The 14,118-nt window shown below is 33.3% G+C and overlaps 3 protein-coding genes across 8 annotated transcripts in view; 2 read left to right on the top strand and 1 right to left on the bottom strand.

The window, feature by feature from the left end:
* The first annotated feature begins 46 nt into the window (after positions 1 to 46).
* Positions 47 to 1,452, top strand: Nup37 (nuclear pore complex protein Nup37). Its single transcript, XM_033479203.2, has 4 exons — positions 47 to 209; positions 392 to 589; positions 701 to 1,068; positions 1,137 to 1,452. Exons 1-4 carry the CDS (start codon positions 60 to 62, stop codon positions 1,381 to 1,383), a joined length of 963 nt encoding a protein of 320 aa, XP_033335094.2. The 5' UTR covers positions 47 to 59; the 3' UTR covers positions 1,384 to 1,452.
* The window catches only part of rig (gem nuclear organelle associated protein rigor mortis), a 32,051-nt gene continuing 19,326 nt past the window's right edge, over positions 1,394 to 14,118 (bottom strand). Inside the window, exons 1-16 of one of the 6 annotated variants that reach the window (XM_033479188.2) lie at positions 7,789 to 7,900; positions 6,498 to 6,815; positions 6,071 to 6,429; positions 5,682 to 6,005; positions 5,307 to 5,562; positions 4,992 to 5,220; positions 4,825 to 4,909; positions 4,366 to 4,738; positions 3,936 to 4,254; positions 3,623 to 3,865; positions 3,380 to 3,527; positions 3,053 to 3,310; positions 2,764 to 2,974; positions 2,476 to 2,682; positions 1,968 to 2,403; positions 1,394 to 1,890 (exon numbers count right to left, since the gene is read on the bottom strand). In XM_033479188.2, coding sequence (XP_033335079.2) covers positions 1,643 to 1,890; positions 1,968 to 2,403; positions 2,476 to 2,682; positions 2,764 to 2,974; positions 3,053 to 3,310; positions 3,380 to 3,527; positions 3,623 to 3,865; positions 3,936 to 4,254; positions 4,366 to 4,738; positions 4,825 to 4,909; positions 4,992 to 5,220; positions 5,307 to 5,562; positions 5,682 to 6,005; positions 6,071 to 6,429; positions 6,498 to 6,806 — 4,005 coding nt within the window. In that variant the 5' untranslated portion in view covers positions 6,807 to 6,815; positions 7,789 to 7,900 and the 3' untranslated portion in view covers positions 1,394 to 1,642. Of the gene's footprint in view, positions 1,891 to 1,967; positions 2,404 to 2,475; positions 2,683 to 2,763; positions 2,975 to 3,052; positions 3,311 to 3,379; positions 3,528 to 3,622; positions 3,866 to 3,935; positions 4,255 to 4,365; positions 4,739 to 4,824; positions 4,910 to 4,991; positions 5,221 to 5,306; positions 5,563 to 5,681; positions 6,006 to 6,070; positions 6,430 to 6,497; positions 6,816 to 6,896; positions 7,008 to 7,063; positions 7,259 to 7,341; positions 7,901 to 14,118 lie in introns of those variants that run through there. The other 5 variants (XM_033479186.2, XM_033479187.2, XM_076519179.1 and 2 more) reach the window with 5 other exon arrangements.
* LOC117225544 (lipase 3) lies at positions 8,090 to 11,426 on the top strand. Its single transcript, XM_033479192.2, has 7 exons — positions 8,090 to 8,228; positions 9,169 to 9,349; positions 9,643 to 9,757; positions 10,047 to 10,290; positions 10,361 to 10,519; positions 10,586 to 10,813; positions 10,888 to 11,426. The coding sequence occupies exons 1-7, from the start codon at positions 8,142 to 8,144 to the stop codon at positions 11,038 to 11,040; spliced, it is 1,167 nt and encodes a 388-aa protein (XP_033335083.2). The 5' UTR covers positions 8,090 to 8,141; the 3' UTR covers positions 11,041 to 11,426.

Below are 14,118 nucleotides of genomic sequence, written 5' to 3'. Positions count from 1 at the left end.
ACGAATACATACACTTATAAAATTGCATTTGCGACTGCGTGTGAGTATACAGGCATAGAATGGACGAAGCTCTGACCACACAGTCTCCGTTTCAGTTAAAATTTTTGAAGCAAATATATTGCGTTGAATTGTCACCGTACGAATGGTCTCAACATTTAATTTGTGTTGCTCTGGCTGAAGAAATTGTTATCGGTACTATTAAATTCCAGGTAAAGATTTCTTGTTTGCATGTTGACATTCTGAAATAAAGATAGCTTCGCTCAGAATTGTCTACATTTTAAAACAGTAATAGTATTTATTGAAAATAATTAATATATTTTTAATTGAGAAAAGACTACAATGGCAAAGAAATTTGTTAATTTAATAAGAATTATTATTTCTACAAATTTAGGAGGAGGATGAGACAGTGGAAGATATTGCTTATAGTACTCTTAGAACATTTCGTCATGATACCAGGCCTCATGCGATTGCTTGGAGCCCAGAAACCTGTCTCAGTGTGGTATCAAAGGTGTTGATGTTCTCTGTTGCTGGGGCTGATTTTAAAATAAGATTATATTGTAGTAACATGTCTGATAGCACTATATGGGAGGTAAAGTAGTAAACAATATTTAATGAACACATTGAATATCAAAATATAAATTGCATATATTTATTCTTATTACTAGTAATATTAATAATAACATTCTTTTCATAATATAAGATGGAAGGGCATAAGGACTATGTAAACTCCATTTGTTATGAAACTGAAGGTAAAATATTGGCTTCTGTATCTGATGATCATACATGTAAACTTTGGGCAGTCAACGAGGAAGGAAGGTGTATTTCTACATTTTATTTAACATCACCTGGGATGACTGTACGTTTTCATCCTGAAAAGCCTGGCAAACTGCTTGTGGGAGAAAAAAATGGACTGATTCATATGTATGATATACAAAGTCGACAAGCAATTATGTCTTTAGATGCAGACATAGTTCCTTTAATGTCAATTGATTGGGGATCTAATCCATTTGAAATAGCTGGTATAGCTGCTGGAAAATTACTTCTATGGGATGTATCATCCAAATTCAGGTAATGTAATTAAGTACTTGTAGATAATGTTGGTTTTACATTGAATGTGTATATTTTTTAATTTTTAGTTTACCTCATGAATTAAGTCCCCTTCATATTGAAGGTGGATTAATGGTAAAATTTTCTCCTTCTTATGATCATTTAATAGCAACTATTGGCAGACCAGACAATTTATTGAAAGTAAGGAATGTAAAATCTGATCAAGAAATACTCTGTGGTCAAGTTAAATTAATAGGTGGGATAACGTGGCATTATAAATTGCCATACATTTGTGCTGCAAGTGATAGAGAACTACGTTTTTGGAGAGTAAATTAAAGACAGTAACAATATTTTATCGAAGTTTGTATTATTTCTTTATAAATAAAAAAATCAGATATTTTGTAATACTTACATTAATTAATATAAATAAAAAACGTATTTTTTTATCGTTATCGAAAACTGTATTATATTATTGAGACAAGATATATATATGTATATTGAGGAACATATGCCTTAATCTTTCCAATAAGATCTTAGATAGTATATATGAACAAATTCGTCGTCGAAAAAAACATGCAAATCATTACAATTGATGCTATATGAAATTACCTATCTCTGAGGTAGCTTTCTTCCATGTTGCAGAAACTATTTCTAGATACCTACTTTTAACAGTATCATCTAATAATTTACTCCCTAATTCATTTGCATTGCTATAAACCATAACTGGATTAGGAACACAAACTAATGCCTCTACAAGCTGTCTCTTCTCAGCTTTTAATGCATTTAGTTTTTGTACAAGGAGTTCTGTATTTTCGTCACTTGTACCATCTTCTTGCGTTTTACCTAACGTAATTAATATGTCCATTAATTACAGTAAATACTTTATAAAAAATAAATTAGTTAATACGTACGCAACTTACCCAATGCAGATACTACTTGACTTTCTAGCTTTTTAATTTCATTTTGTATTAACCAATACTTAATTATTTGCTTATTTAGAGCATCTTCGAACAAATCCTCTATCAAAACAATATAAACCCGCATATCTGCATCAATAACTTCTGTTTCTATGTTATTTATAAACCAATTCAACATAGCCTGGCACAAGTATGCTCGTAAACTGATTGATACAGGATAATCAGTTTTCGAAAATATACTTTCTGTATTTGTCGGACTTCTAGCATCTAATTTTATAATAACTTCCAACAAAAAGTTACACTGATTTTCAATATTTTTTCGATGCAGTGTTTCAAATTGTGTAATCGCCCCTAATGCGGTAGCTACATGTTTCAATTTTTGTTCTTTCTCAGTAGAAATCATGGCCAATGCAATTTCATAACTAATAGTCAACCACAACTGAAATGAAAAGTGTATGAAATTCATAAATGTTAATTTTAATTCCATGATTCTCTTTAAGCATGTTCTTACCATCTGTTCATCGTCAACGGAATAACAACTGTTACTTTGCCGCAAGTCATTATAACAACAATAATAATTTTTACATATTATCTCTAAACTTTGCAATATATCATCATTCAATTTTCCATTTAACCACATTCGTAGTGTTCCAAGCTTTATACTTCTTTCAACTGTTTTCTGAAGTTCTTCAAAAACTAATAAATGTACTTCTCGATACTAAAAAGCATTCAAATATTAATATTTATTAATAATACTTATAAATATTTTATAATAACATAAGATATATTAACAACATACTTTAAAGTACGGAAACTTTGTGATTATATCTCGAACCAAATTGTATTCTGATTTTCCTAAAGCTAAATTTATTGCTTCCTCAGTTAAAGACTTACTGAGTATATCGTCGTAACGTAAAAGTGCAATTTCAGCAGCAGTTATTAAAGTGCTTGCATCTTTACGCAATGCAAGATATTTGATCACATCAGTAAAATTTCTCAATTTAGCAAAACTAAAATAATAATTATAAAATTATTTACGATTTCCATTACGCTTTTGTAATAACAATTATGTAAGTTATTAAACTTACATGTATGCTGCTTCTTCAAAACGGCCAGTATGCACGCTGTATTTGGCCCATTTTTGTAGTATATCTGTCAGGGTTGGATCATCAGGTTCAAGTTTACATCTTGCAAGAGCATAAGCTTCTCTATGCAAGTTCGCATTCAGAAGCGTTTCTATGGCTTCTGAGGTTTTATGTATACAAAGCAAATAAGATACCGCTTTGCAAGGATTACCTTCGCTTATTAATTGATATGCATATAATTCACACATTTCTTTCCATGTCCTAAAACGTACTATAATTGTCAGATTGATCTTCATATTTTATGTAATGAATATATATAGTTATGCATACTTCATAGACAAACTAACTGAAAGAGAAACAAGAAAATCAGTGAGACGATTCTCTTTAGCAGCATTATCTAAGTTTTGTTTAAGATTATCACACCATACATCCATCTCTGTAACTATGGTATGTCTCCCTTCTTCAGCATGAGCACATTCTGTAAACGTATATAATATGAATAAATGTGATACACTATAACATATCATATAAAACAATGGTGTTCTGGTTTAACGTCAATAATAAATTACATACTATCACTGGTAAAAAATGACATAAAATTGTCTTTTGATGAAAATATTAATGGTGTCATATGATAAAGTATATCATGATGATTTTCTTCAAAGTTCACATCCTCGTGAATCTCACTCTTAACAATATTTATGAGAGACTTAAGCAAATGTGTTTTATCATTCATTGTTTTAGTACTTTTTACAAAGTATGGTGTTTTTTCGGTTTTCTTCTTTCTTTCATCTTTTAGCATTAATGTTTTTGATTCTAAAATTCAAAATTCATATTTGATATTAAAAAGTAACATTATTATATAATAAGGATTATTATTTCATACTTTGTGTAAATTGTGGAACATTTGATATTGAACATTCTGATATGGTATTAGTTAACTCTGGTACACCATTCGCAACTGAAGCATCAGTGATTTCGTTTACTTTAGCTTGTTTCTTTTTATCTTTTTTAACTGGATTTTTTTGTATTGTTTCTTGCGGAACAATGGGTTTATTGTTCGTAATTTTCCATATTCGAACAGTAAAATCAAACGATCCCGTTATGATATAATCGGGACTTAGCGGACTCCACATACAACACAGTACTGGACCAGAATGACCTTTGTAAGTGGCTATTAATTCTTGTGTTTCGACGTTCCATACCTAAGAAGAAGAAAGTATTTTGCATGAAGAAAGTATTTTTTAGTCATCACTCTACTATTTGCTGAATTTTTCATACTGTAACAGATAATACTATGGAGTTGATGTTCTTACCTGTGCAGTAGAATCATAACTACCGGATACCAATTGTCCGCTAATGAATGGATTCCATGCTAAACAGACGACACTATGAACATGTCCAGTTAAAGAAGCTACAACTTCATTTACTTTGTATGGATCGCATTTCCGTTCGCCACCATTTTCAGGTGGATCTTCCGGTTTTGTTAAATGGTTCATTAAATTGGATAAGTCAAAGATGATTATTGTGCACGATTTATAAGCAACAGCTAAGTAATTTCTCATGGGAGAATATGTTGAATCTGTTGCTGTACTCTCTGGATGCCACACTAAACAATGAACTATTGCAGTGGGAGGAGATTTAGCATATCCACGCTCTTCTAATTCCTGATTAAGAAATGAAATAGATCTGAAAAATAATTGAAAGAATAAATCAAGAAAATAAATTATCTAGCACAAAATACACACGCTTCTGCTATTATATATTTCACTTACCCATTCTCAAATCCTACTGCCAAACAAGAAAAATCTGGTTTCCAACTAAATTCTGTACAGTCTTTCTTGAATATAGATTTAGGTTCTGGTAAAAAAGACAATTTAGAAAGCATTACTACTATTAAAATCACCAATGCATTTTTTAATGAGAATATTTAACACGTTACCTTCATTTGGTAGCTCTGGATCATAGTATACGCATTCGCCTTCAGCACAAGAATACAAAGCGTACTGTTCAGTCTCAGGATAAGGACCCCAATGAATGGCGTATACTATTTTTCTATGATACTGTCTATATAAAGTAGGTGGTTTGTTACTATTTGTGTCAAAAACACCAATCCGACCTTCTTCAGTTGCATATGCTAGTAAGTTTTCTCTCTCAGGATGCCATGATATCTAAGTGTAATGCAAATTGTACAAAGTTATACAATTTACTTTTCATTTTCATTATATTATGAATAATATAAAAAATATATTCTTACTGTACGAATCTTTCCCATAATCTTTTGCCACAAAATTGTTATGTCAAAAGTATTAGTATGTGTTTCTGATAAATTCCACAATCGTATAGTTGCATCTCCAACTCCAAATGCAATACGTGAAGTTTCTATTGGACAAGATGCAATGCAATAGACATATCCACTTTGTGTGTACACATCATACTCTATTTCAACATTATTTTCTTCTATTGCACAGCAAATAAGTCTGCGGTCTTGTGCTAAGGTCCAAATTTTATACCTGCAATTTGTTTGAAAACATTTATGTATATTATTAGTTAGATCATGCTTTAAAAATAGAATTAGGATTAATTTATTCTAGAATTAGCTTTCAAATTAAAATTGCAATTGAATCGTCACCTTTTCCTGATTCTCCAATCTTCTGGCAAATCTTCTTGCAGATCTGGTACATGTGCAATACAAAACAAACCTCTTTTATGATGAGCATGTACTAGCTTGCGATTAGGTTTGCCTTTTGTCATTGTTGAGAAATCCCATGAAATTAATTCACTCCATGAAGAACTTGTAAGCAGTAATTTAGGTTCTATCCAATGCACAGTGATCCAGTTACCTACACCTGAGCTTAATTTACTTCTGTGCTGACAAGGGACTATAGGATTTACAGGCAATGAAATTGTCATTTCATAACGTCCATCTCCACCAGCTCTCCAAATATAAATTGATCTAATAATACAAATATATGCAATTTTAAATATTGTTGTTGTAATTGCGATAATTTATTATATTACCTGTCTTTTCCACCAGACGCTAAAAGTAAGTCTTTACTATGCTTTCCATTTATAACATTCTCTTCTGAAGGACACCAAGACAAACTGACAATCTCTGTATCGTGTCCTCTTAGTTTATATGTTACTGTTCCTTTTCCTTCAAAATTAACTATATAAATTAAACCACGCTTAGAACCTACTGCCACAAGACGAGGATGATGTGGGCAAGAGGAAAGACAGGTAGGTGTTACTTTTCCCAATGATATAGATGAGATAATGTTAAAATAAACATTCCATGATAATATGCAACCATCAGAACTTGCAGCATATAATACATTTGGTGCTTTGTATGACCAATCAGTACCTACAACTGTCTTGTCCTAAAAGAAAACAGTGAATAAGAAATAATTGTGTAAGTTTCATAAAGTATATATCTATATCTACTTACTGCTCCAAAAGAATAACTATAAACCATAGCCAATGTTTCTGCATCCCATACTTTAACTTTATCATCATCTCCTGTAGAAGCTAATAAGTTACCGTTTACTTCTTTAAACTGAGGAGTGAAGGCAAGACTTGTCACCCTGACTTTATGAGCATTTCGTATTATAAAATAATTCAATGCTTTCTTGTTTTCATTAAGTTTTAGAATTGTAATTGTATTTCTAGCTCCCCATGCAACAGTTCCATTATAAGAACAAGCAAGAATATGGCTTAAATACCAATTTGGTGAAGGCGGTAATGTAATTTCATTCATTTTTATATGCTGAAATTTAAGTAAAAATCATTTAAAATGTCATATTAAACAAGCACTTATAGTGTTTTAAATATAAAAAGTAAAAATTACTTTTTTGTATATAAAATATTTTTTCAAAAAGCAGTAATATGTAAAATGGAGAGACTATTATTGAATAAATATTTTTAGGGATGTGCAACAGAAATATACTATTAAACCCATACAAAAATATATTTTCATACAAATTGCTTTTAAATGTCATTTCATAAATGTCTTACAGCGAAATTTTTCATATATATACATATATATATATGTATTTATACTCATAAAAGTTCAAGGTGCAATTACATCTTACGCTACACAAAACCTCCTGACAGCACGACAATGTTATCGTTTACTTAATTGCATGACAGTTCGAGTTTTCCACGTTTCGACTGTTCAATTGCAATTAAATGAATGCACGACGATTAAAGTATCTATTATCCACGTATTTTATTAATCTTGATTCACGACAGAAAACGACAGAAAAACATTTCTCATTTGTATACATACGTACGTTATATTTGAAGATGTTTTAACCATAACCTTAAAACATAAAAGTGACGATTCTACTAAAACGGGGTAATCTGTGACAAAGTCAACGATCAGATTTTTAATTATTAATTTAATTTTGTTTCATTCTAAAATAATTGTGCTCGATTAAATAAAATTGTTTAACAATTAAGTGTACACTTGCTATATTGCATCAAATCTGTTTTATCTTGTGTGTGTTTTCCTTTTCAAACTTTACCGAATTAATGGCGTCAAAATTCGAATTTTTTACATACTTCGTATTCAAGGGTGTGCCACTATGTACCATCAAAATCAAAATAAATACTTCAATTTACACAATTAATTAAAAAATAATATAAGCACCAGAGAAAATGTTGCAAGATCCTACAGAACGTCGATAATACTTTGCTTCCAGACTCAGATCTTTAATGAAATCTTTTCAATTACATACCTTTTTCAATAAAATTTTGCCTTTGTTTCAGTGGGTTCTTATTATTCAGTCGTGGTCGCGACGTGAAGGTTAATGAATCATAATAATGACTAGATATAATACAGAAGTTCAGTTTATAGAAGCTGTGCCTGCCAAGGAGACTTCATAAACATCCCGTAGTGCCTTCGTGTCACGTTTGCCGAAGAATATCAACTAACAATATTGGATATTAATTCGTAATATTCTCAAAAACTAGGACGTGGATTTGTCCTGTGAACAGTTTTGCCGAAGAATATCAACTAACAATATTGGATATTAATTCATAACATTCTCAAAAAATAGGACGTGGATTTGTCCTGTGAACAGTTTTCAAAATGAAATCACTAATTGTCTTTTTATCTTTGTGCATCTTATCTTGTGCAATTTCACTCGATTGCGATCCAATTGACGATTTGAACACAGTAAGTGCAATTGTATTCTTCAACTTAAGCGATAATAATAATAATAATAATAACTTTTCATTTTCGGTTCAACACACTATGTAACAATTCCCATCAATTCTATGCGAAATCGCACATTTTATTTAGTTAAAACAAATTATGAGGTAATGCATGTGAAATTAGAGAGTAAGTAAGGATTATGTTGCCATTTTGTAACAGACCGTAGAATCTTCCGCTGAATTTTCCTTTATTTTAATCTAGAAAATTTTATATATTAAATGAAAAAATTAATTTCCTAATATTAAAAATTACAAAGATTGTTACTTTATCTTTTATTATGTATCGAACTGAGAAAATCTCTTCTTGATGAGATATCCTTGACTTGCTTTCGCTTCAATCATGTTATTCTTATTATGTTTTGACGCGAATGATACCTGCACAATGATAACGAATATTTCTTTTTTTTCAGCGCATTAGACGCTCCTCGAATAATTAATCATAATTTATTCAAGAGAGAAATCATATATATATATATATATATATATATATATATATATATATATATATAATTAATTCAAGAGATTGCTTGCGCATTCGGCTTTAGATCGTTGAAAGTAAAGTAATTTTGTAGATTCTAGTATAATGATCATAATTTATAAAGTTCGTATATTGTTGTTCAATAAAGCCAACTCGAGTTAGAGCATTTTAAAGTTGTCATTCTTTTCAAATTACTCTACTTTATAAATAATATCTATCACTCTCGCGAGGATATTCGAATTATAATACGTGTACAGTGCATTTTACATAATACTACTCTTATAAATAAAAAAGATTCTCCGAGCAGAAAAATTTACTTTGATTCATCGATTACTATATAAAGCTAATGCCTCTCTACGATCTTTAAACTCTTACGCATAATTTGCACGATGAATCATTGCTAAAAATCACTCGTATCTTGCAGGCACAATTGATAAGAAAAGAAGGGTATCCTGCGGAAGCTCACATCGTGGAAACGGAGGATGGATACCTCTTAACGATGCACAGAATTCCAGGAAAATCTGGATCACCTGCGATCATTTTGCAACACGGTGTACTCGGCAGTTCGGCCGATTGGGTTATCCTCGGGAAAGGAAAAGCTCTTGGTAAGATAACTTATCTGTTAGAAACGCTCCTGCTAAAAGACGTCCCATTGCACGCACAGCGACATTGAAACAGTATTACAACACTGAAATTTCGAATTTTGAAAATTTTTCGTTTAAACTGTTAGAACAGATGAAGTCATCGATGTCGCCGCGCTTGTAATCTGCGTCAGTGACGCATACTGAATTTTTTCAAGAATCAATTTTTCATAGAACTTTCTAGTCATAAATCTTGTTTCATCCTATTAGATTAATTCATTTAGATTGGTCTAAGTATTTTTTTTTTTATTTTACAGCTTATTTGTTAGCCGACGCGGGCTACGATGTGTGGCTTGGAAATTTTCGCGGGAGCACTTATTCAAGAGCTCACGTTAACATGACCACCTGCGACCACAAATTTTGGAACTTCAGGTACCTCTGATCGGGTTTTATGATTGTAATTACGTGCCAGATATTAACACTTCGAGCGCCGCGTGTACACCGGTGATCATTTTTGTTCTTCATATTGGTCCCAGTATCTGGGAGTGAATGCAATATTTTCGTTTGAAGCTAAGCGACCACCGGTGAACGAGCAAAGATAATGAAAGTAAATCATCAGCTTAATAATACATACATAGAACAATAGTGTGTGAACGAACAATAGAAGAACACTGAATGAAACCAACTCGGTTCTCACTTATATCTGTAACTGTCTTTGCAGCTGGCACGAATCAGGCATCTATGATCTTCCAGCGATGATCGATTACGTGGTGGGACAGAAACATCACTATTTAAGAGCGTACATTGGATTTTCCATGGGCACGACGGCTTTCTACGTAATGGCCAGTGAAAAACCGTTTATGACGAAATATTTGCAATCGGTGTACAGTTTGGCTCCCGTAGTCTACATGAAACATGTGCAAAGCCCGTTGAAATATTTTTCATCGATCGCGACTAACTTTAAGGTGCGTAAAAATCTCGCCACGCCTTTAGAGATCGTTACAGAGTGTACGATTTTTTAATAATCTGTTTTAGGAAATCTCCTACTTGCTCGGAGAAACTGAATTCTTACCGCAAGACCATGTTGTGAAATATTTATCAAAAACATTGTGCGACTTGTTTCGATGGGAGGAGAAGATTTGTGCGAATCTGATGTTCATTTTCACGGGGTTCGACGAGACTGAGTTTAGCTATGTAAGTATTTTGAAAGAAGGTCCATGTTCAGTAACTTTAACACAATTGATTTGTCTCGAATTTCAGCCTTTGCTGCCTTTGATTTTGAGCCACACGCCTGCAGGCACCTCCACTAAGACGATGGTCCATTTCGCGCAAGAAATTCAATCAGGATACTTTAGACAATACGATTACGGGGAAATAGGGAACATGCTGAAGTATAAAAGTGTTTCTCCACCTGCGTATAATTTGTCACAGATCACGGTGCCAATAACATTGTTTTGCGGTAGCAACGACTGGTTATCCAGTTCCGAGGTACATGTTTCACGAAACAGAGCACTGTAATTTATTCCGATAGAAGTTTCATTAACAATGTGTTTTCTTTACAGGATGTGAAGCGCCTAGTAAACGAACTACCCCATGAACCGTCCATTTACAACGTGCCATACGATAACTTCAATCACATCGACTTCTTATGGGCTGTCGACGCTCCAAAATTAGTTTATAAAAAATTGCTGGCGATGCTTAGCGACGGCATGTAACAGATAGCATTTAGTTCCTCTTCAATTTTTAATTATATTACGTGAGAATCTCAAACACCAATGATTTAATAGTGATTTACACGAAAATTTATTTAAGAAAATTAAATAGTAAGAAAATTCAAGTCACAAATTTAATTCATGTTATTATTAATAGTATCATTTGTATTGATCATAGTTTCTATGTCATTTACGTTGCCATATATAATAGAAGAAATAATTGTGTTCTACCGATGTCTCTCTATTTTGTTTGCTTGTCGACTGATAAATGCGAGTGGGACATTAAATAGTAAGTAAACTAACTACTAAGTAGGAAAATGATTAACTTAAAATGTTCCTTTTTATTTTGTTACGTGAACAATAAAGTATTTGCAAAAATTAATAATGAATTGGGTTATCGTTATTTTCGTTCCTTTGCAGAGAACACTTGCAACCGAGGATTTCGTCATTACGTCTTTACGATTGCTCATCCTTCTTTTGCGGTTTCGCCGCCTGACACAATATTGTTGGGATGCAAACGAACGTCTGAATCAGAAGAACAGTACAATTCCTGAACTAGATGAAACGATTTTGCCAAGAGTTTTGACATAAATTAAATCCTATAATTAATATAGCATTTCATCTAAAAGCAGAGTTTTCATTTCTACTTCTATTTGATTCGATAATATATTTTAATGTAAAATTCATACGTTTATTTGTTTTATAATATCAGAGGTCAGGTGCTGAGCAGATTCTTGTTGTTATTGTTGTTGATATATTCTCTATAAATATTTTAAGCATAAGATACTTTAGATGGACGTCGGCTAGCCGACGTGTGCAACGTGTTCGTCCATAATGATGTAGCGAGCGACCGGAAGTAGCGAAATTGCGACCGATGTAGAGCCTTGCTCTAAAAGCGTATATGAAGAATATTAAACGTCGGTCTTTGGCTTGCGCGCATTATAAAAGCCAAAACGCGGAACGTCGCAAGTTCTACAGAGTGATATAATTACGATAGAAACTGGAAAAAAGTTTCGTAAAAGCTCAAAGAGCACGATGTTTGAGCCGCAGAAGGCTACAATAAATTCCAGAAATTGAAACATATTTGTTTATCCGTATCACCTGTACAATAAACATTCGAGTCTGATAGCAAAAGCGACGCGTTTCCAATTTTCTTTACAGATTTCCAATGTGTTTCATGCCGGACGCCATTTTCTCGGATCGTCGACTTCCACTTTCTTATTTTCCAATAGACGTGAAACATTTGAATTTCTTTATAGTAAACTATGCACAAGTGCGACTAGTTATTTTCTTTCTTTTCATTTTTTAGTAATCTCACGAAGGCTTTCTCGAAAAAGGAAACGAGTTCCTCAAGTTTCGCGAATCTTTTGAAATCGGGTGTTCCATATTGGCGACCCTACACTGTCGCCGTTCACTCTTTATTCTTCGAACAGGATATCTCGAACGTGTGAATGACGGCGGTCGTGAATAATCTGTACAGCTGATCGATTCGGTGGTGCATCCTGAATGTTAACCCAACTTGGGCATTTGTCGTTCAGCGGGTGTTACGTAAAATGTATTGATGTCATAATCCCACGGATCGGCCTACAAAGCCATGGCCTACTTGGTTAAATTTCAGGCGCAAATTTCTATTCCGGACGACAAAATATCGATGTATCGAATAATAAAATAAGCAATTTTGCAACGATGCCGCCCCGGTTACGAACCTCGCACGATTTCGGGCCCAAATACGTGTACGCCGGGCCGTAACGAACGACGGCCGGCCACTCTGTCGAAACCAAATCAATAAATTCTATTCATCCGTTGGTATTCCGGATGGGGGAGACCCTTAAAAAACATCCGACCTAGGTGTGGTTATCTCTTCAAGGTATCCCTAGAATTCTTCTAGCGAGCGTCGCCGGCGATCGGGCGACGACGATGGGCTCTCCGCCGATGATTGTGCAATGGAAAAATACTGATGGGCGAACCGAGGATCCCTCGGGGATACCTCAAGGATCAACTTAACATACGAGCTTTGGATTTTATCACGCTCACCTGTGCGATATCCTCGTTGCGCCACTGTCGCAGAAGCAAAAAAGAAAGAAAAAAAAGCTAGATCATTTTCCAATCGACGCCGCGGTTCTATCTGGAGGAAAGTCAATTTGCCGACCAATAGAAGTTCCATTACGGTTGAAAGACGACGAGGAAGGTCTGTGGACACCCGTGAAAGAACTTTATGAATAACAATTATACTCTCTTATAACTATATACGATATTCTGAAACGCTTGAAATGCCTTTCGCCGATCAAATCTCAACAGAACAGATGTTTGCGGTATTATTTCTTCCATTCGATATTCTATAATGTACACTTTCTTTTGTTTTAATTGTCTCTAGGTGTATCCGAGAACAGTGTATCAACGATATTCATAGTTACCGACGAAATATTATATAAATAATATAATTATAATATTATATTATTATTATTATTATTATTATTATATATATATATATATATATATATATATATTATTAATAATATAATATTATAATTATATTATTTATATAATATTTCGTCGGTAACTATGAATATCGTTGATATAATAATAATATATATATATATATATATATTATATATATAATAATAATAATAATATAATTATATAATATTATATAATTATCGCACGAAGAAATCCTTTGACTCCGGCGCAGATTTATCGTGAAGATATTCGAACGAACGCTCGATCGCTTATATGTATATTTCTATGCACAGTTTACAGCCGTCTAAATCGTATTAATCGGTACGGCCACGTTCCTATGCGTTCTAAATCGCAACCAGAATTTCTTACGTATCATACGAGCGCGATATAAAGTTGCGGATTTCGAATTTCGACAAGCTTCCCGTTGTTCGGGGATCGTGCATTTCCACGCTGCAGATCGGCGTGTCGGTCCCCAGGGTTCTCTGACGAAACGAGAAAACAATTTTCATAGTACGGGAAAAAGTCAAGGTCACACCGCGATCGAGAAAGTTGTCCGGCAACAAGATTTCCCAGGTCAGAAACCGTGTAAATCACCCAGCGATTCCCAGGGATGGAGGATTTTCG

Source organism: Megalopta genalis, chromosome 2 (assembly GCF_051020955.1).
Source record: "Megalopta genalis isolate 19385.01 chromosome 2, iyMegGena1_principal, whole genome shotgun sequence".
In the NCBI taxonomy this organism is placed as follows: domain Eukaryota; kingdom Metazoa; phylum Arthropoda; class Insecta; order Hymenoptera; family Halictidae; genus Megalopta; species Megalopta genalis.
The sequence above is the reverse complement of the archived record's forward strand: the minus strand, read 5'-3'. Positions and strand labels throughout refer to the sequence as shown.